This window comes from Myodes glareolus, chromosome 7 (genome assembly GCF_982192425.1).
Source record: "Myodes glareolus chromosome 7, mMyoGla1.1, whole genome shotgun sequence".
NCBI classification, from domain to species: Eukaryota; Metazoa; Chordata; class Mammalia; order Rodentia; family Cricetidae; genus Myodes; species Myodes glareolus.
This window is the reverse complement of record NC_142032.1, coordinates 53,770,359-53,796,753: the sequence shown is the minus strand read 5'-3', so window position 1 is coordinate 53,796,753 and position 26,395 is coordinate 53,770,359. Positions and strand designations below refer to the sequence as shown.

The window sequence follows — 26,395 nt, the reverse complement described above, 5'->3', positions numbered from 1 at the left end:
TTTTCTGCCTTTCCAGCATCTTGCAAGGTCCAAGTTGCCAGTCCTCCAGTTCCACAGAGTCCAGAAAAAACACAACAGAAATCAGCCACCCCAGGACGTGGTCAAGCATCTCAACTCAACAATGCTGACAAAATCAGCAAAAAGCACTCACGAGAGACCTTATGACACCCCATTCCCACCCATTAAAGACCCAAACTACCCAAATGTTTATAATAAACAAAAGAGTGGAATGTCATGATTCAGCCACAACATGGCTGACACTTCCGGGTTCCAGGGCCAGGCATGTGCGGACAAGCCCTCAGGTGTAACCCACATGCAGCATGGTTGTATTACCTACATTACCTAGGTATGAGCCCTTGCTTGCATGCATGAGCTCCATCATCTGCATATGACGTAGCCACATCCTCCCCTGTGCGCATGTGCTAGGCAGCCTTTAAAGCTGGGCGAGCCATCTTCAGTTCTCTCTCCCTGCACACCAACCTCCCCAGACCTGTACACGTCCCTCTCTAATAAACTAAGCCGGTTTGTTGTGTGTTCCATGTTTCCTTCACTCATGATAGGTAATTTCAGATAGAACAGGCGCTGAAGAGATGGCTCAGTGGTTAAGAGCATATGTGGCTCTTACAGAGGACGTGGGTTCAATTCCAAGCACCCACATGGGGGTTCACAACCACCTGAGACTCTAGTTCCATGGGATCTGAACTAGTTCCATGCCCTTCCTTTGTCTGGCCACTGAGGGCACAAGCTTGCACATGGTGCATTTAAGTTCATGCAAACAAAATACACAAAATGAAATGTATATATCTAATTAAGATAAAGACCACATAATATTTTTTAAAAATTAGACAGGGGGCTGGAGAGATGGCTCAGTGGTTAAGAGCACTCACTGCTCTTCTAGAGGTCCTGAGTTCAATTCCCAGCAACCACGTGGTGGCTCACAAGCATCTGTAATGAGATCTGGTGCCCTCTTCTGGCATGCGGGCATACATGGAGGCAGAATGTTGTATACATAATAAATAAATATTAAAAAAAATAAAAAATAAAAATAAAAATTAGACAGGTTAGAGCCTGTGCTAGACAGGGTCCTCTAGAACTGAAATGAATATATATATAGCCTAGGACAGGGTGGTTGTCATGTTGATTTATAGGATGCAGTCAAGTATCCCAGCAATGGGAATCAGGAGTTGCTCAGCCCACGAAGCTGGACGTCATGACAATCCCGATGTGGCAGTTGAGGCCTGGAGGATTCCTGGAGAGCTTCTGCTCTTCAGTCTACACTGGGATGCTGAACAGTGGTTCTATTGTCAGGAAGGAATGGTGCAACAACAGAATAGGTAAGCTTCATTGTCTGGACTACAAGAACCTGTCTGCAGGGGCTGGAGAGATGGCGTAGTGGTGCAGACGACCCTAGTTCAGTTCCCAGCACCCACGAGGTGCTGTTGTCCTGTTGTGATTTCCTTGGGCACCAGGCAGGCATGTGGAACACATACATATGTGCGAGTGTTGGGAGGCAAGGTAGCAATCGCAAAAGGCAGGTCAAAGCTAGGTGTTATCACTCTGGAATCAAACCAGCTGCAGAAATCTGCAGGCACTCCCAACATGCAGGCAAAACACTCATACACGTAAAATAAATCTAAAAAATAATTTAATGTACCTATCAAGCCAAGCAGTGGTGGTGCACACGGTGAATCTCAGCACCTGGGAGGCAGAGGCAGGCAATCTCTTTCTGGGTGTTTGAGACCAGCCTGGTCTACAGATAGAGAGGACCAGGAAAGAGTCAGGACTACAGAGAAACCCTGTCCAAAAACAAAAACAAACAAACAAACTAAAACTGTCAATAAATAAGTACAATTTAAAAGTGAAACTAAAACCAAGTGTAGTAGTGATCTACACTTTTAAATCTTAATGCTTGGGAGGCAGCCAGAGGCAGATAAATGGGTTCCAGACCAGCCTGGCTATATAATTGATATACCCATATTCCGGAATTTAAATCACCACCATGAGACCTACTCTAATGTAAAAACAGAGTCTTTATTTCTAAGTTAATTCCGGTCCCTCCAGCCATCTGAAGCACAGCAGCAGTGGCACCAATAGGGACAGGGCAGGAGAGGGACCCAGAACAGCGGGGAGAAGGTGGGGGGACGGGGTGGGGGGGACAGGGGTTTATATAGGGATAGAGGCTCTGGGAATTCCAAGCCTCAGGACTTGTGGTTGGCTGCCCCCTAGTGGCGCAAGGGGGAATTCCAGGCCTCCAGGCTTGGGATTGGGGGCTCTCTAATGGGGGAGAACAGGGCTTTTCATACCTGAGGACAATTTCCAACTGCCAGTAACTGCCTGAGGCTCTGATTGGTCCATTCTCTCTGATCAGGGATTGGCTGGTTTTGAGTCAGGGGTAGAAATGGCTCTATTTCTGGGGCTAAACTGTGTTTCTTTTTCTGGTTCTTTTTTACCTTTTTGACTCTAATTTGGGGTCCAAGGAAAATATCTTTGGTATGTCCTGAATCTAGGGACTTAGTGTGTTCTTTTAGTCCTAGTTTCAGGGTCCGGAGGCTTCTCTCCAACTCTAGGTTTGGGGACAAAGTGTCTCTTTCCCTGGCTCTGGTCTTATTTTCAGGCCGCTCTGGGTTGTGCTAGGGCTATGGACTCACTAAATCTGTGGGGTCCTGGGCCTCTCATAATGAATTATAGTCCAATTAGGGCTATATAGTGAGACCATGTCGAGAGAGAGAGAGAGAGAGAGAGAGAGCCTAAGGTGAGGAAAAGGCAGAACATTGAACATCTCAGGCAGAACACTGGTACTGCAAACTCAAAGGGCAGGGCCTATTTTATGCTATGGACAGGTTACCCTACTGTGGTCTGATTAAGATATGAACAGCAACACTAACATTCACACTGTCTAGCCCAGAGCTTTGTAGATGCAGCCCTTGAACAACTGTGTGTCAAGATCCCTTTGGCAATTGGGTGGAGGGCAGCAAGATCCCTCCAAGTGTATGAAAAGGTCCAAGTATGTCCGTAACCTACAACTCTGAATAAGCATGGCTAGGCAAGTTCACCACTCAGCTACGTGCCCGGATGGGAGGGAAACAGGCTCTTACTGTGTGACCCTGACCATCCTGAGAACTCGCTCTGTAGACCAGGCTGGCCTCGATCTCACAGAGATCCGCCTGCCTCTGCCTCCTGAGTGCTGGGATTAAAGACTGCGTCACCACTGTCAAGCCAGCCTTTTTTATTATTAATATTTTGATGATCATATTTATTGATATACTAGGGAAGTGGAGCCTGCATGCCATCCTGTGATGGTCAGGAGATTAAAGGACAACTTGGAAGAGCTGGTTCTTCCCTACCAGGTGTCTGGGGGCAAGCTCTCTTACCAAGCGAGCCATCTCATAAACCTAAGGTTCTGGGTTTTGAGGTCTCATAGGACCCAGACTATCCTGGAATCAAGATTTAATTTAGGAGAGCTGGGCAAGGTGTTCCATGCCTTTAACCACAGTACTATGGATGTAGAAGCAGAGGCGAATTGATGTCTCAGTTTAAGATCAGTCTCAGAGCCTGGTCTACTTAGCAAGTTCCAGGACAGTAAAGGCTACATAGTGAGATCCTGTCCCCGAAAGGACAATAATAATGATTGTGATAATGATAGGCCAGAACCCCACTGACCTACATACCTAGCCCAAGGTAAATAACTTCCTAACAACATGCATAGGGTCATCTGCCTCCCAACTTCTTTTTTCTTTTTCCTTTTTTTTAAAAATTTTTTGAGACAAAGTTTCTCTGTGAAACAGTCCTGGCTTGTCCCAGAACTCACTTTGTAGACTAGGCTGACCTCAAACTCACAGAAATCCACCTGCCTCTGCCTCCCATGTGCTGGGATTCGCCCAGCTCTGATTTCTTTTAAAATTACATACATCACTGCCTGGTGTGGTGTCACACTCAGGAAGCACAGGCAAGCTGATTTCTATGAGCCTGAGGTGGGCCTGGTCTTTCTGAGTTCCAGGACAGCAAAAGGTACACAGTGAAAGAAAGAAAAAGTAAAATGGAAACATGGAAAAAAGATAGCCAGGTGGTAGTATCACAATCCTTTAGTCCCAGCACTTGGAAGGCAGAGGCAGGCAGACCTCAGAAGTTTGAGACCTATGGCGGGACCGGGTTTCAGCTCGAAGACTAAGTTCTCAGCACAAAGATTTATTTGCCCCAGAGGAACAGAGGGCAGGGATAAAGGACAAACATAGGAGGTGGAGGAAAGGGAGAGGGGAAAAGAAACAAGGGAAGGGGGAAGGGGTATTTGTCCCTAGAGGGGAGGACTCTGGATAGAAAGGAAAATAGCAGTTTGTAAAGGTTAAATGGGAAACCCTGCGTTAGGATGATCTTAATTTTAATTGGGCGTGCTAATTAGGTGATTAGCTTTTGATTGCTGGATACTCAGATAGCTAGACCTTGGTAGTTAGCCTTAAGAGGAGGAAGTAGCCAAATAAAGGAACAGACCTTGAAGGCTAGCTTTAGGAATGTAATCTAATTTTGCCTGGCAGAGGAAAGGGGTGGGGTGGGGAGAGGGACTAGGCCTAGCTTGGACTGGCTATCGTCCCCTCAATCTACAGAGTGAGTACCAGGCCAGGACTATGCTGAGAAACCCTGTCTTGAAAAACAAAAACAAAACAACAAACAAACAAACAAACAAACAAAACAGAAAAAAAATTGATGACATGCATTAGTTTATTTATTGCTTATCATGAGTGCCACGACTGGCTTGTCTAGGTCAGGGAACAACTAACAGAAATCTTCTTTATCTTTCTTTCACCAGGTGGGTAATGGGAATCGAACTAATACAGTCAAGTTGGGAAGCATGTGCTTCTATCCGCTGAGCCCACGCTCAGACCCCTCTTCAGGTCCGGATGCTCGGCATACCGATTCAGGTGCTCCAACGCTCCTCCGTGGCTGGGTCTGAGTCAGCTTCCGTTGGCAGATGTCCCCGCCCATCAGGCGAGGCTGGTCTGGCCCTTCCGGCACCCGTCCACCCGCTCCCACGTGACCCAAACAGACAGGGCACTTCCGCTTCCTCTCAGCTCTCCTCCGTCTGTGTCCCCCCCCCACCCCCGCCTCCGGGTCCCCAACCCGGTGAGTTAGCGAGCGCCGGGAGGGCGGCGTCGCGGGCGGAGTCGTCCCGGGCTGACCCTCGCCGCTTTCCTTCTCGTCACCGCAGGTCCCCGCGGAAGCGGCGGCTGGCGCCATGGCGGAGCTGACGGCTCTGGAGAGCCTCATCGAGATGGGCTTTCCCAGGGGACGCGCGTAAGGGAGCCTCCCCTCAGCCCGTGGTGGGGGGCCGCGGGCCGGGCCGGCCTGACTGTCACCATGGCTAGTGGGCGCTACTCTCCGTGTTTCTGCCCCCAGGGAGAAGGCTCTGGCCCTCACAGGGAACCAGGGCATCGAGGCTGCGATGGACTGGTGAGCGACCTGCCCGGGTGGCGGAGGTTTGGGGGCCGCTGGGAAGGGCGGCCTCAAGGCTAACCCCGAGCCGACTTTCCCTGCCCAGGCTTATGGAGCACGAAGACGACCCCGATGTGGACGAGCCTCTAGAGACTCCCCTCGGCCATATCCTGGGACGGGAACCCACGTCCTCAGAGCAAGTTGGCCCTGAAGGTCCTGACTGGGAGACATCTTGTGATTCTAGACGTCTAGTGAGGGCCTGAGAAAACTGGAATGATTTTATTATAAGTAATAATACTGGTTGCTTGTTTGTAGGATCTGGGTCTGCTGCAGGAGAAAGCAAACCCATTTTGACTGAAGAGGAAAGACAAGAACAGACTAAAAGGTAACTAGCTGGCAATTTCACTTTGTATGTTTCGTTTGGAGTCAGCCCAAGACAAACTGATCCTCCTGCCTCTGCCTCCAGAGTGCTGGGATAAGGCCCTCACCACAGTGCCCTGCGTTGTTTTTTGAGACAGGGTCTAGCTGTGTACTTCAGGCTGTCCTTGAACCCAGAATACATATCCAAGGCTAAGTTCAAAGCCACGTTCTTCTGAGTGCTAGGGTTACAGGCATGGGCCACCATATCTAGTCCATAGACTCAACTTTCCAAAGGGTCATGGGGCCATCTTCCTTCCTCTCAGTGCAAACACAAATCTGATCATAGAACTTGACCTTTTCAGTTTTGGAAAACAAAAACAAGGACACAACTGGGTGGTAGTGGCACACACCTTTAATCCCAGCACTCGGGAGGCAGAGAAACCCGAGGAAATAAACAGTCTCATGTAGCTCAGGCTGGTCTCAAACTCTCTATGTGACTACAGATTACCTTGAAATCCTGATTCTCTTACTCTGCCTTGCAAGTGCTGGAATTATAGGTGTGCACCGCTATGCCTAGCTCTCATTTGCCCCTTTTTCTTTTTTAACTACAAGGCCCCCTTGCGTGCTAAGTATGTGCTCTATCACTGAGCTATACTCCTAGGCTCCTGTTTGTTGTTATGGTTTTTTTTTTGTTTTGTTTTCTCTCATGTGTCTGGGAACACATGTTCCCTTATTTTGTTCAGATTTCTCTGTTTAAACTTAACTTCCCGCTCCATGTCCAACTTCAGCTCTTTCTTTGCAAAACAGAATGTTGGAGCTTGTGGCCCAGAAGCAACGGGAACGTGAGGAAAGGGAGGAACGAGAAGCTTTGGAACGAGAAAAGCAGCGGAGGAGACAAGGGCAGGAGCTGTCAGCTGCACGACAGAAACTGCAGGAAGATGAGATGCGCCGTGCTGCTGAGGAGCGCAGGAGAGAAAAGGCTGAGGAATTAGCTGCCAGGTCTGGATGCTATTCATATTGGTTGATAGTTGAGAAGGAAATCAAGATTTTCCCTGTCTGTCTCTGATTTCTTTTCTTCCTGTCTGCATTCCAGACAAAGGGTCCGAGAAAAAATTGAAAGGGACAAAGCAGAGAGAGCCAAGAAGGTGGGTGACTAGAAATCTGTGGGTATAATGGAGGAGGTGGGTTAATTTCTTTTTCCATTAAGAGAAAGCCTGTGCATATATGATTGTTTGTTTGAGACATAGTTTTTACTCTGTAGCCCAGACTGATCTCCGACTTCTTGTTCTCCTGCCTCAGCCTTCCAAGTGCTAGAACTTAAAATTGTGAGCCACCAAACCTGGATGGGTTGTTTTCTTGTTGTTGTTGTTTTTTAGGGTAATCTGTAGTCACACGGGAGTTCACAGGTTGAATCTTTATACATGCTAGACTGGTGTGCTAGTACTGAGCTAGTGTTCCTATTTTGTCTTCCAGTATGGTAGTGTGGGTTCTCAGTCATCACCACCAGCAACAGATCCAGGTCCTGTTCCTTCTTCTCCCAGCCAGGAGCCTCCTACCAAGCGGGAGTATGACCAGTGTCGCATACAGGTATGTTTCTAGTGGCTGTCTTGCTCCTGGAACCCTGTGTTGGCTCTCAGGTACCCAGCACAGAGCTATTTGCATTTAAGTCCCATTTGCCAAATCACTCCCTTCTTTGTACATGACTTTTGAAATCCTACCTTCTCTACTCTTGGGAGCGATCAAATTTCACCTGTCTTATTTAAATCCGTACTTCATTCTTACTCAGCAGTTACCCTTTAATTTTTTTATAATGCTTCATTAGACTTATTCCATAGCTGTTTTCATAATATGGCAGTTCCTAGTTTTTGTTTTGTTTGTTTGTTTTTGTTTTTTGAGACAGGGTTTCTCTGTGTAGCTTTTGAGCCTGTCCTAGAACTCACTCCATAGACCAGGCTGGCCTTGAACTCACAGAGGTCTGCCTATCTCTGCTTCCCAAGTGCTGGGATTAAAGGTGTGAGCCACCACCACCCGGCAGTTATGGTTTTTAAAAATAATTCCATCTTGTCTTTTCTTGATTGTGAGGTAGCTGGGAGTCTTTTCATCACCTGTTGAAGCACAGCATAAGTGATTGTTCTTCAGGACCTTTAAGTAGTATTTGTACTGGCTCAGTCTCTCCAGGAGAGCAGGGCCAGCTTTAGTCCTTCCTTTCCTTTTCTTGGTTACTTCAGTTTAGCGTGTGGGGTTTTTTTGTTTTTTGACACGGGGTTTCTTTGTGTAACAGCCTTGGCTATAGACCAAGCTGACCTCAAACTCCCAGATATTCACCTGCCTCTGCCCTCTTTCCCCTCCCCAAAAGCATAGGCCACCATTGTCCGGCCAGTTTGCTATGAGACAGGGTCTTGATATGTAGATTAGGCTGGTCTTGAATTTTGAGATAACCTTTTCCTCTGCCTGAGGGCTGGGATTACAGGCATAAGCCACTATTCCAGACTTTGTTTTATATTTGGAACTGGGTCTTGCTGTACAGCCCTACAGACCTCCTGGAGTTCTCTGTGAAGATCAAGCTGACCTCAGACTTCGGGTGGTCCTTCTTCCTATTCTTTGTGCTATGATTATAGGTATTGTCATTACCTGGTCTCACCTATTTATTTATTCATTGTTTTATTTTTTGAGACAGGGTCTCATGTACCTGATGCTGACCTTGAAATTGTTCTACCTGCTTCCAGCCCTGGAACTTCATGTAAACTGGGCTGGTCTTGAAGCTCCAGAGACCTGTCTGTGCCCCTAAGTGCTGGGGCTATAGGCATGGGCCACCCCATATCCTAGTCCTCACTCAGTTTCAGTGCTCATAGTACTTTCTGTCTTCTAGGTTAGGCTGCCTGATGGGACGTCCTTGACCCAAACGTTCCGAGCCCGGGAACAGCTGGCAGCTGTGAGGCTGTATGTAGAGCTTCACCGTAGGGAAGAACCTGGACAGGACCAGGACCCTGTGCAGTTGCTCAGTGGCTTCCCCAGAAGGGCTTTCTCAGAGGCTGACATGGAGCGGCCTCTGCAGGAACTGGGTATGTTATGTGAGACCAGGAGTCAGGACTTAAAGGAATGAGGGGCAGTAGAGATAGGAAAAGAGACTTAGTGGACATGGTATGTGTCCAGGAATTTGAAGGCCTAAACCTAAGTATCCTTGTAATTCAAACTCTTTCTTCTATCTTTAGGACTTGTGCCTTCTGCTGTCCTCATTGTGGCCAAGAAGTGTCCCAGCTGAGGGTCTTCCATCCCATCATTCCTTTCTGACCTCTTCATCTTTGATAAAGCACTGACATTTCCTTCCTAATAAATAGACCCTTTGAGTTCTGTATATGCCTGGCTCCTTCCTGAATGACTAGAAAGGGCAATATGAGAAGATAAAGGGAAGGCATTTGAAGTAGGACCTCTTTGTCAGGTTTGCAATAGAGTTTTCTAGGACTGATTACCTGCTTGGGGTGTGTGTGCATTACACAGCACCTTTTGTTCATAAGCATAAAGTGATACTTGAGGATTTTCTGTTTATTTTGAAACAGAGATTATGTAGTCCTGGCTATCCTGGAACTATATAGACCAGGCTGGCCCTCAAAATGATTGAGTTTAAAATACTTACTGGGCTGGGCAGTGGTAGCACATGCCTTTAGACCCAGCACTTAAAAGGCAGAGGCAGGCAAATCTCTGAGTTTAGGGCCAGCCTGGTCTACAAAGGGAGTTCCAGGACAGCCAAGGCTACACACAGAAACATTTTTTCAAATATCAAAAAAAAAAAAAAAAGGCCTGTTACTTTTTTTTTAAATAGTTATTTAGGGGGCTGGAGAGATGGCTCAGAGGTTAAGAGCATTGTCTCTTCCAAAGGTCCTGAGTTCAATTCCCAGCAACCACATGGTGGCTCACAACCATCTGTAATGGGGTCTGGGGCCCTCTTCTGGCCTGCAGGCATATACACAGACAGAATATTGTATACATAATAAGTAAATAAATGAATAAATAAATAATTTATTACATATAGTGTTTTGCTTGCATGTGTACTTGCAGGCCAGAAGAGGGCACCAGATCTCATTACAGATGGTTGTAAGCCACCATGTGGTTGCTGGGAACTGAACTCAGTACCTCTGGAAGAGCAGCCAGTGCTCTTAACCTCAGAGCCATTTCTCCAGCCCAAGGCCTTACTTAGTATTATATATATTATATGCCTTGACTTCTTGAAGCCACTCCATTAGTGTGATAGGCTAATAATACCTATTTCCTGTATTATGAAACATCTAATGCTTTTAGCACAGTGTCTGGCATAGTACATGCCCTGTAAGCACTGGCTATATATAAAGTAGTGGATTTGTGGGGTGCTTATTTTTATTTATTTTCACCACCCGGCCCATTGTACACATTTTAACCCTTTACCAAAGCCCATACAAAATTTCCCAAAAAGAAAGGCATTAATAGTGAGAATTAAAAATAAAAGTAAAAAGGTGCTGGAGAAGTGTGGTCTGTAAAGTTGAAATGCTGAAATTTTGTCAAGCAGCAATGGTCACCATGCGATTCATGCCAGGTGCATGTTCTGCTCTTAAGACTCAGTGGTTAAGGGCTGGAGAGATAGCTCAGAGGTTAAGAGTACTGCCTGCTCTTCCAGAGGTCCTGAGTTCAATTCCCAGCAACCACATGGTGGCTCACAGCCACCTGTCATGAGGTCTGGTGCCCTCTTCTGGCCAGCAAGCATGCATACAGACAGAACACTGTATACATACTAAATAAATAAAAAATCTTCTTAAAAAAAAAAAAGACTCAGTGGTTAAGAGCACTGCTATCAGAGGATGGGGTCAATTCCCTAGTACCCACATGGCAGCTCACACCTGTTTATAACAGCAGTTCTAGGGCTTCCGACACCCTCAGATAAAACACCAATGAACAAAAAGACCATATTGCCTATAATAATCCCAAGGCTTAGGGAGCAGGAGGACTGAGGTGAGTTCAGGCTACCCAGGATGACATAGCAAGACTATAGTAATTTAAGAAAAGCACCATGCAACGGTTACTGTGGAGGGGTTTTGATTAAGGGAAGGGGGGGACCAGCCTTTCAGGGTGGAGCAGCAGAAGAGAAGGTGGGCAGAGCCCTTTTAAAAGGGAAGTAGTGAACTTGTAATTGCTGCAGGGAGGTGATGGCACAGGCCTTTAATACCAGCAGAGGCAGGTGGATCTCTGAATTCAAGGCCACCCTGATCTACTGTTCCAGGACATGCTCCAAAGCTATACAGAGAAACCCTGTATTTAAAAAAAATGCTGTGAAGAAACAAGCTAAGTAAGGCAGGGAATTCATAACTAAGAATAAGCCTCTGTGTGTGATTTATTTGGAAGTTGGGTGGTGGGCCCCTCAAAAAGCCAAAAGAGTAAAACATTACACAACACACACATATGTGTATGGGCTAGAGGTGATGCTCAGTGATGGGTAATACTAGCATACCCAAGGTGCTAGGGCTCAATCCTCAGTACCAAATCAGAAGGATCTGTGGCCTGGTTCATCTCTGCAAGTACAATCCCATGGTCTTTTTGTTGGCTTAGTTTTGTGTGCCACCATATAATAAACAACTTTGGGGGCATAGACCCATATATTTATGTGTATGCCTGTGGAGGCAGAAAATGTAGCGATCATAAGAAACCAGCAGTCACTTTCCTCCATTCACCATGTGGGTTCCGGGGATTAGATTTTGCTCCTAGGCTTAGCTCAAGGTGTTTTTACCCACAGCCCTTTCAACCACCCCTCACTACATTTAGCAAGAGGCTGCATGTTGGGGGGCATAGTGGGATTTTCGTAGCAGGAGCTCAACTCTAGTCCAGGACAGCCTCGAACACTTTATAGCCATGACTGGCTTTGAACTTGTTAAAATTCTGGCTCAAGCTGCACCATGCACTGCTGTACTTTCCATTTTTCAACGACCCTTTTTGCCCATTTCGTAATAGTTTAAACCCTCAGGCCTTGTTTTGGTTTTCTTGAGAGGCGATTTCACTGTGTAGCCCTGGAGGGTCTGGGACTTAATGCAGACCAAGCTGGCCTTGCAGAGATCTGCCTGCCTCTCCCTCCCAAGTGCTGAGAATAAACACTCAGTTTAGGGAGGTTTTATAATATGTAGTTAAACCAAAATCTTTTTCTTTTGAGGTAGTAGCCCAGGTTTGTCTTGAAACTGCTATCTTCTTACCCTCCTGGGTGTTGTGGTTATAGGTGTATGTCACTGAGCTATGCTTGAGAATGATCTGGACTGACACAGATGTTTTAGTACTAAGTCAGCTTCTCTTACAGAGCCTTTAACAAAGTCTGGCGGTGGTGGTACATACCTATAATCCAAGCACTGAGGAGACAAAGGCAGGTGAATCTGTGAGGTCAGCCTGGTCTACAGAGTGAGTTCCAGCACAATCAGGGCAACACTGACTGGAAAGAGACTTCAAAGTTAAATACTGTTCCGTGACTTCCATATATGCAGCGCGCCTGCACTTTTATTTTTCACTCACACAACCTAGGCACACAAAACAGACATTAGAAAAGGTTTTTTTTTTTGTTTTACCGCCAGTTGTTGAAGCAAACTTAGATCATGTGACCTGTTTTGAATAGTCAGAAAACCTATTGGACGTGGAACTATCCAGGACAAGTGGCAATCAGCTACTCTTCTGCTCCCACCGTGCCGACCCTCCCAGCTCTTTAGGCTTTAAATATCCGGCTGCGGAGTCCACTTAACGGATGGACTGGTTTATTAGTTCCTTTGGTTCCATACTCCGACCCCCATCTCGTCCCTGTCACGCGATGTGCACGTTAAACGCGCTCACCAACGGCAGCTACCTGTGCCTGCTAGAGTCGTGTTATCCTGAATCCAGTCTCCACGCCCGCGCACAAAAAAAGGCGCCTCGAAGGTCCCACGGGCAAGCTCTGGTGTCACGCTGACCTGCTGCCGTCGCTAACTGCTTCCGTCCAGTTCTTCCTCCAGGCCACGTTTTCCTCCGTAGCTGCCGCTTTCTTCAGAGTAGCCATCACTAGTTCCTTGGTCCTGGCAGCTTCCTCCCTGCGCCGCGGGTCCCGTTCCGGAAACTCCTACGGGCAAGAAGGATGTTTGCAGCCCGGGCCCGAAGACAGGGCCTCTCCCCACACACACCCACCTCGGGGAGCCCGGGTGTTTCTACCTGCAGCATTGCCTGCTTCTGTAGTTCTCCTGGGGTCACAAGGGCAAACAGAGTGGAGCCAACGCCAGCACCCGCGCCGAGCACAGCAACCACCACCAGTGCTTTGCGAACAGCATTCATGGCCGACCACACTACCAACGAGACGCCCTCCGCATCCTCCGGCAGCCTAGAAGGGAGCTGCGACGTCTCACCGCTCCCCGTGCGGGCTAGAGCGACAGGCGGGGGGGCGGAGCCCAAAACCATAGAGCAGCTGCTAAGCTAGAGCGGTGCCGGCCCCTAGAAACGTTTTTTTTGTTGTTGTTGTGTTGTTTTGTTTTGTTTTGTTTGTTTTGTTTTGTTTTTCGAGACGGGATTTCACTGTGCGCTTTGGAGCCTGTCCTGGAACTCACTTGCCTCTGCCTCCCCAGTGCTGGGATTAAAGGCGTGCACCGCTAGACTCTTGAAATTATAGATATAAAAAACAACAAAAGCAGGTCAGCGGTGGCGCAGGCCTATTAATCTCACCACTCCGGAAGCAAAGACAGGTGGATCTTTGAGTTTGAGATCGGCCTGGTCTACAGATCAAGTTCCAGAACAGCTAGGGCTACACAAAGAAACCTTGTCTCGAAAAAACAAAAAAAGACCAAACAAGAAACCCGACACACTCCCCTCCCACAAACCAGCTTGGAACTCCCGGTGTAGAAATTCGTTATGTAGACCACTGGCCTCAAACTCACAAGGAAACCACTTGCTGCTACCGCCTCACCCGAAATGAGATCCTGGGACTTGGTAGCTGAGTAAAGGACGTTGAATATCTTAAAAAATGCTAGAGCCGGCTGGAGAGATGGGTCAGCCGACCTGGGTTCAGTACTCAACACTCTCATAGCGGCTCACAACGCCAGTTCCATGGGATCTGACATCCTCTACTGCCATCCGTGGGCAGTAGACAGGCAATGTGGTGCACAGACACATTCAGGCAAAACATTAATGAACACAAAACAATTAAGAAATAAAAAGTTAGAGCTTAGTTAGGGCCATTGCCATAAAAAAGTGCATGATTATTGTGGATTTTTGAGTTGCTAGTTTTTGCTGGGTAGTCATCCCAGGACAGCTCTCTGAGTTCGAGGCCAACCTGGGCTACAGAGGTCCAGGCCAGCCAGCGCTATACAAAGAAATTCTGTCTCAAACTAATTAAAGTAAAATAATTTTAATTAAAAATAAAAACCGTTGCCAATTTTCAATCCCAGGAAGTTTCAAATCAATAAAGGACTATTAATATTTTAAGTACACAATGTAATGACTAACATCTGAACTCTCAAATGTTTAAGGAAGTTGAATCTGGAAGAGTCTGAGTTGGGGGCCAGTCAAGGCTTCGTTGGAAGACCTTGTTTCAAAACAAACAAAGCACATAGAGGTTAGGACAAACAAAAATTCAAAGCCAAATGGACAGAATAGGAAACAATTTTTTTCTTCTCTCAGGTTTTGAAACCAGAGTGTCAGGCAAGCTAGGTATCATAGATATGCTTTTTTATTCCTTTTTTTTTTTAAAAAAAGATTTATTTATTATGTATACAACATTCCTTCCATGTATGTTTGCATGCCAGTAGAGGGCACCAGATCTCATTACAGATGGTTGTGAGCCACCATGTGGTTGCTGGAAATCCAACTCAGGACCTCTAGAAGAGCAGACAGTGTTCTTAACCTCTGAGCCATCTCTCCAGCCCTTCCTTGCTCTTTTTAAGAAAAGCCCACTGGCTGCTTTTCCAGAGTACCTGGGTTCGATTCACAGCACCCATATGGCAGCTCACAGCTATCTGGAACTATAGTTCCAGGGGATACAATGCCCTCACTCCAACATAAATGTGGACAAAATACCAATGCACATAAAATATTTATTTTGGTTTTGGTTTTTCAAGACCGGGTTTCTCTTTGTAGCCCCGGCTGTCCTGGCTATGTAGACCAGGCTGGCCTTGAACTCACAGTGATCTGCCTGCCTCTTCCTCCTGAGTGCTGGGATTAAAGGCGTGCACCACCACCACCCCAGCTCATAACATAAAATTTAAGAAAAAAGGAAGAAAGGGCTTCTATGATTTTATTTTCTAGTAGTCCTGCTTGGCCTGGAACTTGCAGTGTAGACTAGGCTAGCCTTGAAGTCCCAGAGTTTTACCTGCCTGTGTTTCTTAAGTTCTGCTATTAAAGACAGTGCTATCCTAACTGGCTTGTTTACTTTTGTTTGTTTTTTCAAGACAAGTTTTCTCTCTGTCATCCTGGAACTCAGAGATCTGCTTATCTCTGTCTCCCCTGTCTCCCAAGTGAGTGATGGTATTAAAGGACTGCACCACCACTGTCTGGAGTTCTTGGCAGGCTAGGAGAGATGGCTCAGTAATTAAGAGCACTGGCTGATTTGATTTGATTCCCAGCACCCACGTGGTGCCTGACAACTATCAGTAACGCCTGTCCTAAGATCCAGTGCCCTCTTCAAGAAGACATACTTGCAGGCAAAACAGCTCTACCTATAAAATAAATACATTTAAGGTAAATAAATAAAAAATGTTTCTTTGAAATAGCAAAAGCCACATAAGCATTCATTAAATAACATACAAATAAGTCCACTTGAGAAAACAGTAAACAAGGAGTTAGGAAATCCACCATCACAACTCTTTATTTATAAGGCTTTAATCCAGATGCCCTTGTCTCCTACCTAGACTGCCATGCCCAGTGTCTCAGGGAGTAAACAGAATAAAGCTCCTGTCTCTCCTCTTTGGCTTCTCCCCTCCCTTGGAAGGCCCATAATCTCCCAGCATGTCAGCGTTCTTTTCTCAGCAGTGATTAAGGAGTCCTCTACAAAGAGGATTAAAGCATAGTCTGTGCAGGGCACTGGGCAGGGTTACTTGACCTGGAACCCAAGCACTCTGCATTTTTAGAGTCACTAGCATGGCTCTCATGCCAGGAAGTAGCAAGGATGGACCTTGGTCTGGAGATAGCCCAGATTCTTCATGCTATGCGGAAAGTCCCCGGTTGATGAATCCTCTCTCAAGGAACAGAGAGAAGACTGGCAGATGTGAAGGTCAGCAGGATGCTCAGGTGAGTACTACTGGTCCAGGGACTGGCTCTTCCTCCAATTGGGTCCAACACCCCTGCTGTACTTACATAGGTGTCTCCAAAGCCCCGCCTGCCCTCTATTGTGGTAGAGGTCTCAGAGGAGAACAAGGAAGACCAGGAGGATAGCCAGTGGCCACATGAGGAGTTGCTGCTGCTCACTGATGGTGAAGAGGAGGAAGCAGAAGCCTTTTTCCAGGAACAAAGTGAAGAGCCAGGTGAGGGTGATGGCTTATTCATTCAGACCATTGCCATCTAGACTTTCCAGACCCACAGTAGGTGTCCAGGAATGTTAGAAACAGGATCCTGGGTCCCATCCCCAGCAACACACACACACACACACACATGGCAAATAGGTGAGAGTCTAGGCAGTTGAAACCATTGATGAATGTTAAAGGACAGCTTTGGTGTTTTATGTTTTTTTTTTCAAAGAAGTCTCACTCTATATTTCAAACTGAACTAGAACGGAAGATCTTACTGCTTCAGCCTCCCAAATTGTGGGGTTACAAGACTATAGCACCATGCCTGGCTTGCTTGTTCCTTTATTTAAGCACTGAAAAGTGAACCTAAAGAGATACTCTACAGCTGAGCTACATTCCCAGTCCTTTTTAATTAATTTGAGACAGTCTCATTCTGCAACTCAGACTGACCTAGAGCTCACTGTGTAACCCAGGCTAGCCTTGAACTCATGGTAATCCTTTTGCTGTCTTCTGAGTACCTGAGATTATTAAAAGCCTGAGCCCTGGGCTCTGTACCCTGCTGGTTTAAAAGGCTGTTCTGATCTGGAAATGATGTCTTTAAAAAAATTTAGGCATAGGTGAGAATGGTGGCCCCTGCCTTTAATTCAGGCACTTGGGAGGTAGAGGCAGGCTGATCTCTGTGCGTTACCGGCCAGCCTGGTCTACATAGTGAGAATGTATCTCCAAAATAATAATAATAACAATAATAAATAATAACAATATTTATTTACTTGTAAGAATGTGTGTGTGCGTGTGTCTGTAGGTCAGAAGACAACTTGTGGGAGCTAGCTCTCTCATTTTACCTTGTGGGTTCTAGGGACTAAATTAAAGTTGGCAGACTCGTGATGACGCACGCCTTTAATCCCAGCACTCGGGAGGCAGAGGCAGGCAGATCTTTCTGAGTTGGAGGTCAGCACAGACTACAAGAGCTAGTTCCAGGATAAGGCCCAAAGCTACACAGAGAAACCCTGCTTCAAAAAACAAAACAATCAAGTTGGCTGACTTAATAGCCCTTTTTCTTACAGGCAGAGCTCTACCCTTTCTACTATTTGTTTGATTTTTGTTTTCCTTTGTTTGCACTGTAGAGATAGAACCCAGGGCCTTCAAGCATTTTTTTATTTTTTAAATATGTGTGTGTTGCTGGGCAGTATTGCCACACATCTTTAATTCCAGCTCTGGAGAGGCATAGGCAGGCAGATCTCTGTAAAACCAGCCTTGTCCACACAGTGAGTTCCAGAGCAGCCAGAACTACACATTGAGACCTCAGTGGTGCAAGCCTTTAATCCCAGCACTCAGGAGGCAGAGGTAGGAGGATATCTGAGTTCAAGGCCAGAGTGGTCCAGAGACAGTTCCAGGACTGCACAGAAAAACCCTGTCTCAAAAAAAGAAAACCGAGTGGTGGTGGCACACACGTTTAATCCCAGCACTTGGGAGGCAAGAGGCAGGCGGATCTCTGTGAATTTGAGGCCAGCCTGTATTACAAAGTGAGTTTCAAGGACAGTCGTCACGTATGTTAAAAAGAGAAATCCTGTCTCAAAAAACTAAAAAAAAAAAAACAAAACAGAAAAGCAAACTATTTCAGGTATGGGGTATGCATGTGTCCCCTGCATACCTGCAGAGGTCAGAGTAAGACCACATGTGTCACACTATGAATTATGACCTGCTTTGTCTTTTGCTGGCTAAGCCATTTTACCAGCTTATAAAACCAAGGCCTTTTGCATGTTAGATAATTGATCTACCACTGAGCTGCACCCATAGCCTTAATCTGCCCTTTTTGTTTAGTTCTTTTGCTTTCTGTGGACAGAATTCATTATTTATCTTGTTTGGCCTGGGTCTTGCTATGTTGTCTAGTGGCAATCTGGATTTTTATTATCTTAAAATACATGGTTCATTACTGGGGAGGGGAGCAGATGATATAATTACCCCATATCTATCTAGAAGTAATTAATATTTTAGATGGATGGTTGTATCTTTTTTTGCATTTATTATGCAGTCACTGTGCTAAAATATTTTTTCCTTATGATTTTTCAGAACTCTAAAAGGGGATGATTTTCCTTTGTAAACGAGGAAACTGGGCTAGGGAGTTGGCTCAGTGGGTAGAGTGCTTGCTGTGAAAGAGTTCAGATCCCCAATAGTCACACAAACTCCAGCTGGGCACAGCAGCCCACTTGTAATCAAGTGCACTCTGGAGGCTGGGATTCCCGGAGTAAGCACCTAGCTAGGGTAGCTGTACAGCAAAGCTCTGGGTTCAGAGATTCCCTGAATATAAAGTGAAGAGCAATTGAGGAAGATACCTAACTAGAACTCTGGCCTGGCCTCCACACCTAAGTTCACTTTTTTTTTTTTAAAGATAGATTTGTTTATGTCTCAGGAGACAGACTTGCATATCTGAGTTCAAGGCCAGCTTGGTCTATGGAGTGAGTTCCAGGACTGGCTCCATAGTTACTGAAAAACCCCATCTCAAAAACAAAACACAAACAAAAATTTATGTATACGAGCGTGCTATCTGCATGTTCAACTCTATGACAGAAAAGGGCATCAGGTCCTACTATAGATAGTTGTAAGCCACCATGTGGTTGCTGTGAATTGAATTCAGGACCTCTAGAAGAACAGTGCTCTTAACCACTGAGCCATCTCTCCAGCCCCCTGCATTTACTCTTGAATACAAATACAGAAGCACAAATTACCACCCCAAGTCATCCCCATAGGCAAGCTGAGCCAGGATCTCATAGGAATCTGACTACCTCTACTGCCTTAGTACTGGGAATTAGTGATAGAATAAAACTCTGATAGCACACACAGAAAAATGAGGCTGAAGAACTGGCTCAGCAGTTCTAAAATAACTTGCTATTTTTGCAAAGGACCTAGATTTGGTTCCTAGTATTTATGTGGTAGTTCATAACCTTTTGTAACTCTAGTTCTAAGGATTGGATTTTCTCTTCTGACCTCCCCTTGCACCAGGAACGCATTTGTTATAATCACACACATACACTAAAATAACCAAATCTTTAAAACATTTACCTGGGTTGTACATGGTAGCCAGCCTTACTTGTGTTTGATTTTTCAAGTCAGGGTTTCTCTGTGTAGAGTCCTACCTGTCCTTGAACTACCTTTTGTAGACCAAGTGGGCATGAACTCAGATCACACCTGTCTCTGCCTCCTAGTGCTGGGATTAAAGGTGTGGACCATCACTGCCCTGCCAGGCAGACTTGTTACACAGTGAGTTCCAGGCCAACCAGGGTTATGTTGAGAGGCCTTGTCTCAAAATATAATGCATATATATAGAATGTCATAGGCTCACTCTTCTCCCAGGTTGGGCTTGGATCCCACAGGATCCCACATCTCCTTTAAGAACGTTTAACCCTGGTCTTGCCTGGGAGCATGAACAAGAGGATGGCTCCTGGGTCACTGAGGACATAGAGCGTCAAGAAACTCCCAACCCCTGTCCTCTTTGGGACCCAACAGAGTCCTGCATGTACAGAACCCGATTTGTGGAATATTCCCATTTCCCACCTCCCAGTACCTTTGGGGGTAAGTATTGTTCTTTCTCCCTTCATTTCGTTTCTGTGTTTTCAACACAATAGACGGAGGTGGATCTGAGTTCAAGAACAACCTGTTCTACAGAGTGAGTTTATGGGCAGCCAGGGCTTTTAGACAGAGAAACCCAGTATCGGAAAACTAAACGTTAGGGCTACCAGATTACAGTTATCTGTCTTTAAAACGTTAATGGAGGGCAGGGAGTGGTGGCGCTCACCTTTAAACCCAGCACTCTGCAGGTTAGAGTGAGTTCCAGCACGTAAAAGGACTTATACAGAGACACCCTGTCTCAGAAGCCCATCCCCTGCATATAGAGGCAGGATGTTCGGCCATGAACTCCTTGCATAAAGCTGTATGTGACGCCAGTCATAAGAAACCAGTCCACCCCGAGGACATTCACACGGTAAGGGGAGGCCCGTACAGGTGAGATCTCACAGCTCACATTCAATACCCTCAGTGTACAGTCTGCCTCTTACAGCTGTCCCGGGATTTCCTCACAAAGCAGATGGGGTCACTGCCAAAGCACTGCAGGATATAAAGTCAATTTCAGCAGCTTCATTTGGCTAGACTACCAGCCAGGGAGCCTGTTACCCCAGGTTAGTTCTGGGATTACTACAGGTCTTTTACTATACGGCGAACTACATGCCTTTAGGACCTCACCACGGGTAGAAATCTTTAAAGTCTGCCATCCATCACAAGGTCGACCAGAGAATCTGAAGCGAAGTGTCACGCGCAAATATGTGCTACAAGATCAGAGTCGCGTAAAAACGAACGCACACAGGGCTTAGGGTTCACTGACTTTACTGGTTCAACAATAAACCGCAAAAGAAAAGACGTTAGCTGTCACTCCGGGGCGTCCTCCAGAAACCTGAAACCAAAATAAAAGAACGTTTAGTACCGCATAGAGGGGACTGCCGGTTCTGGCTACATTGAGAGAGATGTCCCGGCGTCTGAGGATAGAACCGGCGAACGGGAGGCCGCAGGCACCGAAGACATAACGCCGAGGGGGCCAGAGCCCTTTCCTTCTGCCTCCGTACATAACGGGGAGCAGGACCGCACGCCCGGTCCCCGCCAAGAAATGGAGGGTCTAAAAGACCAGGCCCAGATCCCAGCAGCGCCCAACTGCCCAACCATACCAACACTCACAAGACACATGAAAGACGTTCTTCGAAAGACCCGTATGGCCGCGGAACACGTTTATATAAGCCTGGAGTCTGCCCCTCCCCTCGCATTGCGATTGGTCCGCGGATGCAAGGCGGGCGGAGCCTTTGCGCCAGGCGGAACCTGCGAGCGGAGCGGAAGTGCGGCTCCACGAGTGCGCCTCAGAGTGCAGCTATGGGACCTCCCGGAGGAAAGATCAATCGTCCCCGCACGGTGACTGTGGGCGCTGTCCCTTTGCTTTCCCAGACTTCCCGGAGCGTTTCCCTCTCCCGAGACAGGATCAGTGGTGTCTGGAGTACCCGGGTGCGGGGATCCCGGTTGGGCATGCGCGACCTTATTCTGGTGCGCGTCTTTTTCTCCCTCAGGAGCTGAAGAAGAAGTTATTCAAGCGCCGGAGGGTACTGAGCAGGGATCGGCGACGGAAGCGCCAGGTGGTCGGGGCTGTGATAGACGAAGGGCTGACTACGAGGCACCACCTCAAGAAGCGGGCGTGAGTGTGGTACTAGCCTCCTCCGAGTAGTCATTCCTACCAATCTTCACAGCAGCTCAAACTTTTCCGATTTTCTTGTTCTCTCTTCTCTCACGTTTAAGCAGAAACTAGTTGACAGTTAGGTTAGTTTCCAAACCACCAACCTCTCACAATACCGTTGCCCACAGGGTTTTTAGGTTTGGATTCCTCAAAGATTGTTGACTCTTCATCCTTCAAATGGTTATCTACATTAACTTAGATTTTTGGAATAAAAGTGCAATCAATTAGTCGAATTTTCTCAAAGGTACACCTAGGATACATACATAAGTTCTATAAGGCAAATGTCCTTTTTGTAGGTAGGATCACTTTTGTGATTTAGGATGGTTCAGATTAACTTGGATATCTTTGTTTCTATCTGTGCCTCAGGTCCAGTGCACGTGCCAACATCACGCTGTCCGGGAAGAAGCGCAGGAAACTCCTGCAGCAAATCCGTCTTGCTCAGAAAGAAAAAGCAGCCATGGAAGGTATGTCTGGGTCACAGAGGTTACATGAAAGGGAGTCTGGATTTTTTTACCTGGGTTCTTTAATACTTCCTCTTTTCTTTCTCTTTGTTCAGTGGAAAACCCCTCCAAGTCATCCAGGACTAGTGAGCCACAGCCCAAAAGACAAAAGAAGATGAAAGTTCCCCAGGATGTAGATATGGAAGATCTGGGAGATGAGAGGCTTTAGCTCTGCCTCTGCTATAAGAAGATTCTCAACAGCAGCCAGAGGATTTGGAGGACTTTGGAGAAAATACTACCATATTTTACTCTCCCAAGACACCCTTTAATGGCCCACTGACCTTCCCTGGAGTTACATATTGGAAGGGAAGAAGACACAGAAAGACTGGAGAGGTCCCGCTCCAGCAGCCAACTCCTTTTGTAATAAAGTCCTGGAGGTTTAACTAACGTGTGGTGAAGTGCAAGGATGGGGATGGGCCATATAAGAAGGCCTTTGAGAGAGACAGTCCAGAAGCAGGATGCACAGTGTGCTTGAGCAGAGCAGTAAGAAACTAGGTATTGCGGCGTGTAGTGGTGCTCACTTTTAATCCCAGCACTTTGAGGCAGAGGCAGGTCAGCCAAGGCTACATGGTAAAACCCTTTAGGTAGTTTTCTTCAGTAGTCCCCATCTTTCTGTACAGTAACACTCTCAATTTTTCATTTTTGAAAATTCCGGGTTATTGGATGGTAGGTGGGGAGGCAAGGAATCTGCCACTATACCTGTGTGACCTGGGATTATAGTAAGGACAATTTTTTTTTAACTGGTAATGGTGGTGGTTCTGGGAGTCAAACCCAAGGCCCCATCCATTCTAGGCATTCTTTGTGTCATCTACATCCTGAGCACCTGTATTTCTCTATCAGCACTCATGCTGTAGGGAGTCAGGGTCTTCCTTATATAGCCCAGGTCTGTTTTGAACATGTGATCCCTCTGTTTCTGCCTCCACAGTGCTGGGATTATGGGTATGAGACATGTCCAGCCCCCTTTCCTAACTTGCTTTTACCATTGCAAACTTCTAAATAGATGGAGGCTGATGTTAAGAGGGCTTGACACCAAGCCCAACAACCTGTGTTCCATCCCTGTGACCTTAACAGTGGAAGGAGAGCCATCTCTCCAAAGTTGTCCTCTGGCTTCCAAAGCTTGCATTTTGGCAAGCATGGTTCCCCATATACATAGTAAATGTAACAACAAAGCACAACCAAACACACTAAAAAAAATTAGATGTAGACTTACAGCATTTCTCCAATTTTCCATTCCTTCTCTTCCACTAAATGTCAGTAAAAGACTATTTTATGTGTTTGAGTATTTTGCTTGCATGAATGTGCCAGCATTTACATTGTGTATGCTTGGTGTCTGCAAAGGCCAGAAGAGGCTGTTGGATCCATTGGAACTGAAGTGAGCTGCCATGTAGGTGCTAGGAACTGAACTGGGTTTCTGAGAGAGCACCAAGTGTTCTTACCACTGAACCATCACTCCAACTCCACAGACAACTTTTTTCTTCTTCCGTTTTAGATTTATGGGCATGAATATTTTGCCTGCATAGATATATGTGCACTATGTGCCCAAGGAGGCCAGAAGCTCCCCTGGAATTGGAATTACAACTGGGAGCTGCCATGTGTATGCTGGGAATTGAACCCTAGTCCTCTCAACTCTCCATCCCCAAACAACTTTTAAATAAACGTGATGCATCTCACAACCACGTGTAACTCCCGCTTCAGGAGCTCTGATGCTCTCTTCTAGACTTTGAAGACACCTGTACTTTGCATCTATATATATACACACAGGCATGCTCATGTACATAGAACTTAAACATAAGAACAAGATGGTCAGTGGTGGAGGAGGCAGGCAGATCTCTGTGAGTTTGAGGCCAGCCTGGTCTACAGAGTGAGTTCCAGGACAGCCAGAGCTGTTACACAGAGAAACGCTGTCACAAAAAAACTTAAAATAATAAATATAATAAAAATGTTTAATATTCACCAGATGTTTCTTACATACATGTTTAGTTCATTAACCATGCAACCATACTCTTAAAATATAAATATACCCTGGAGAGACACAGAAATCCCCATACTGACAAGTCAAACTAATGATTCCATCTAAGTCCAAAAGTCCAGCCTGGTGAATCAAGTACTTGGTTTTTTTTTGTTGTTGTTGTTTTTTTTTTTTTTTGTCCTGACCCCACCCAGACAGGGTTTCTGTGTAGCCCTGGCTGTTCTGGAATTCAATTTGTAGACCAGGCTGGTCTTGAAGTCACAAAGGTCTGCCTGAGTGTTGGGATTAAAGGTGTGTGCCCCCACTACCAGGCTATATTTATTGTTTTTATTTGTCTAACAGGAGTGTGAGTGACTCTTGGGCCGTTGAAACCCAAAAAGCTTCACCCTCACACAAGTGGCAACTCAAGAAAGCAGCATCATTCCAGCGAACTCTAGTCAACTTTTCACCTATACATTTCAGCACTTCCCAAGATGAAGCGTATCTGGGACAAGATTATCTACTGCTAGGGTGGGGGTGGTGGTGGGAATCATGGCTAGGCACTGAGGTGGGGGGCTGATGACCGGCACACCTCCTATAAAGGAATATTGATAGGCTCTCATTTGGGTAGCTGTTCTGACTCATGACGACAATGAGCATGTCAGTTCCACTACAATGTACCTATTTGACAGGTGAGGAAGCAGACCTAGAAAACTTTTTAAAAAATGTTTTGGCTGGGTGGTGGTGGTGTATGCCTTTAGTCCCAGCACTTGAGAGACAGAGAACTCAGGTGGATCTCTGAGTTCAAGGCCAGCCTGGTCTACAGAGTGAGTTCTAGGACAGCCAGGTCTGTTACACAGAGACACCCTGTCCCAACAAACAAAACAAAACAACAACAAAAGTTCTGATATGTACAGGCTATTCAGGTGTTTTGAAAGGCCAGACAAGAGCAGCCTGTATTGGAGTTGACTAGGACACATCCAGACACCAAATTCTCAGCAAAAAGGAGATTTATTACTCCAGAGGGACAAGCAATGAGAGGCTGCCTCTGGATTAGGCAAAGGCAGACAGCAAGCAGCAATAGTAGCGAGAAGGTTTGTTTGTCTGTTTTTGCTGGGGTGGCTTTCTAAGGAGAAAATGGGGGAGCCTGCTAGGGAGAGTTGATAAGTCCTGATTGAACATGTTAGCCAAATAATGAACTTTGATTGTTGAACCTTGGTGTTTGGTCTAAGGAATGAGTCAGTGGCCAAATAAGGGACTAGACCATGGCTATCTTTAGGAGTATAATCTAATCCCGTGTGAAACTTTAGTTAGAAATGGTTGTGAGCCATCATGAGGGTGTGGGTTTTGAACCTGGGTCCCCTGGAAGAGCAGTCACTGATCCATCTCTCTAGCCCTTTCATACTGACTCTTATTATTCAGAGTGGTTTCTGTATCCAGTATTATATCAAGAACTTTGGGCTGGGTGTGGTGGCACCCACACTTCTTCCCAGCACGCAGGAGGCAGAAGCAAGTGGGTCCAAGTTTGAGGCCAACCTGTCTACAGAGTGAGTTCCAGGATAGCCAGAGACACAGGGAAACCCTGTCTTGAAAAACAAAATACAAAACAGACAAACTAAAAAAGAACTTGGCATAAATTATTTCAAGTATTTATACTATGTGAGGCAGATAAGTCATGCGCATCTTACAGATGAGGAAACAGGGTCCAGGCAGCTAGTTCAGTTGGTTATATTGCCAACAGTGGCAGATAAATCCAAACCTAAATGGGCTCCCTTAGATTGTAAAATCTTTAAGGGCAAGAAGACCCACAGTAAGCCAGGGTAGGGGCAAGTATCTAGTCTCAGCTACTGTGGAGGCCGCGGGAGGAAGAGCACTTGAGCAAAGAATTACAAAAAAGCCTGGGCAGTTTTGATCTAAAACAAAAGCAAAAGCTAGGTGTGGTGGCATGCCTGTAATCCTAGCACCTGGGAGACAGAAGCAGGAGGAAGGGAGTTTAAATTCATGAGACCCTTTCTCTCTACAAGCAAACAACAAGCAGGCAAACGAAAAAGAGAAATATGCTATATTAGACACTGTCCCATCATGTAGCCCTGATTGGTTTAGGCCTTGGTTTGTAGACCAGGTTGGTCTTCAGTGCTGGGATTACAGGCCTTGAGTCTGAACGGTCGGATTCATGTCTCTCTTTTTCTTTCTTTTTTTATTTTACTTTTTGAGTCTGGGTTTCTCTGTGTAACAGTCCTAGCATCCTGGAACTAGCTCTTATAGACCAGGCTGGACTCAAACTCACAGAGGTTCACCTGGCTCTTCTGGGATTAAAGGCATGCGCCACCACCACCCGGCTCCGTGCCCCGTTTTTTAACAGCTCATGAATTGCAGGTTGATATTACTGCTGTTAGGGAAAATAAATAGGTCGCACTGTGAATGAAAGGTTCCAGGT

General features: G+C 46.2%; 3 protein-coding genes, 1 long non-coding RNA gene and 1 other non-coding gene across 6 annotated transcripts; 2 read left to right on the top strand and 3 right to left on the bottom strand.

Moving 5' to 3' along the window:
- The first annotated feature begins 4,992 nt into the window (after positions 1-4,992).
- Ubxn1 (UBX domain protein 1) lies at positions 4,993-9,139 on the top strand. 2 transcript variants are annotated; one of them, XM_048458269.3, is made up of 10 exons: positions 4,997-5,115; positions 5,201-5,286; positions 5,389-5,442; positions 5,531-5,637; positions 5,740-5,809; positions 6,592-6,783; positions 6,878-6,929; positions 7,258-7,371; positions 8,654-8,846; positions 8,997-9,139. In XM_048458269.3, exons 2-10 carry the CDS (start codon positions 5,228-5,230, stop codon positions 9,044-9,046), a joined length of 891 nt encoding a protein of 296 aa, XP_048314226.1. In that variant the 5' UTR covers positions 4,997-5,115; positions 5,201-5,227; the 3' UTR covers positions 9,047-9,139. The 2 variants fall into 2 exon arrangements, with proteins under 2 accessions (XP_048314227.1, XP_048314226.1); XM_048458270.3 differs by lacking the exons at positions 8,654-8,846; positions 8,997-9,139 and adding an exon at positions 8,462-8,619 and having other exon boundaries at positions 4,993-5,115.
- A 3,118-nt stretch (positions 9,140-12,257) lies between these two features.
- Positions 12,258-13,144, bottom strand: Uqcc3 (ubiquinol-cytochrome c reductase complex assembly factor 3). Its single transcript, XM_048458398.3, has 2 exons — positions 12,967-13,144; positions 12,258-12,877 (listed from the first exon to the last, which is right to left on the bottom strand). The coding sequence occupies exons 1-2, from the start codon at positions 13,084-13,086 to the stop codon at positions 12,722-12,724; spliced, it is 276 nt and encodes a 91-aa protein (XP_048314355.1). The 5' UTR covers positions 13,087-13,144; the 3' UTR covers positions 12,258-12,721.
- Positions 13,145-20,604: 7,460 nt separating this feature from the next.
- LOC125415813 (uncharacterized) lies at positions 20,605-21,099 on the bottom strand. The gene is made up of 2 exons (XR_007236689.2): positions 20,967-21,099; positions 20,605-20,688 (listed from the first exon to the last, which is right to left on the bottom strand). It is a non-coding gene; the product is annotated as an uncharacterized LOC125415813 (long non-coding RNA).
- Positions 20,757-20,905, bottom strand: LOC125416015 (small nucleolar RNA SNORA57). Its single transcript, XR_007236742.1, has one exon. It is a non-coding gene; the product is annotated as a small nucleolar RNA SNORA57 (small nucleolar RNA).
- On the top strand, positions 21,058-22,393 carry C7H11orf98 (chromosome 7 C11orf98 homolog). Its single transcript, XM_048458348.3, has 4 exons — positions 21,058-21,194; positions 21,347-21,471; positions 21,877-21,974; positions 22,067-22,393. Exons 1-4 carry the CDS (start codon positions 21,069-21,071, stop codon positions 22,177-22,179), a joined length of 462 nt encoding a protein of 153 aa, XP_048314305.2. The 5' UTR covers positions 21,058-21,068; the 3' UTR covers positions 22,180-22,393.
- The last annotated feature ends 4,002 nt before the right edge of the window (positions 22,394-26,395 follow it).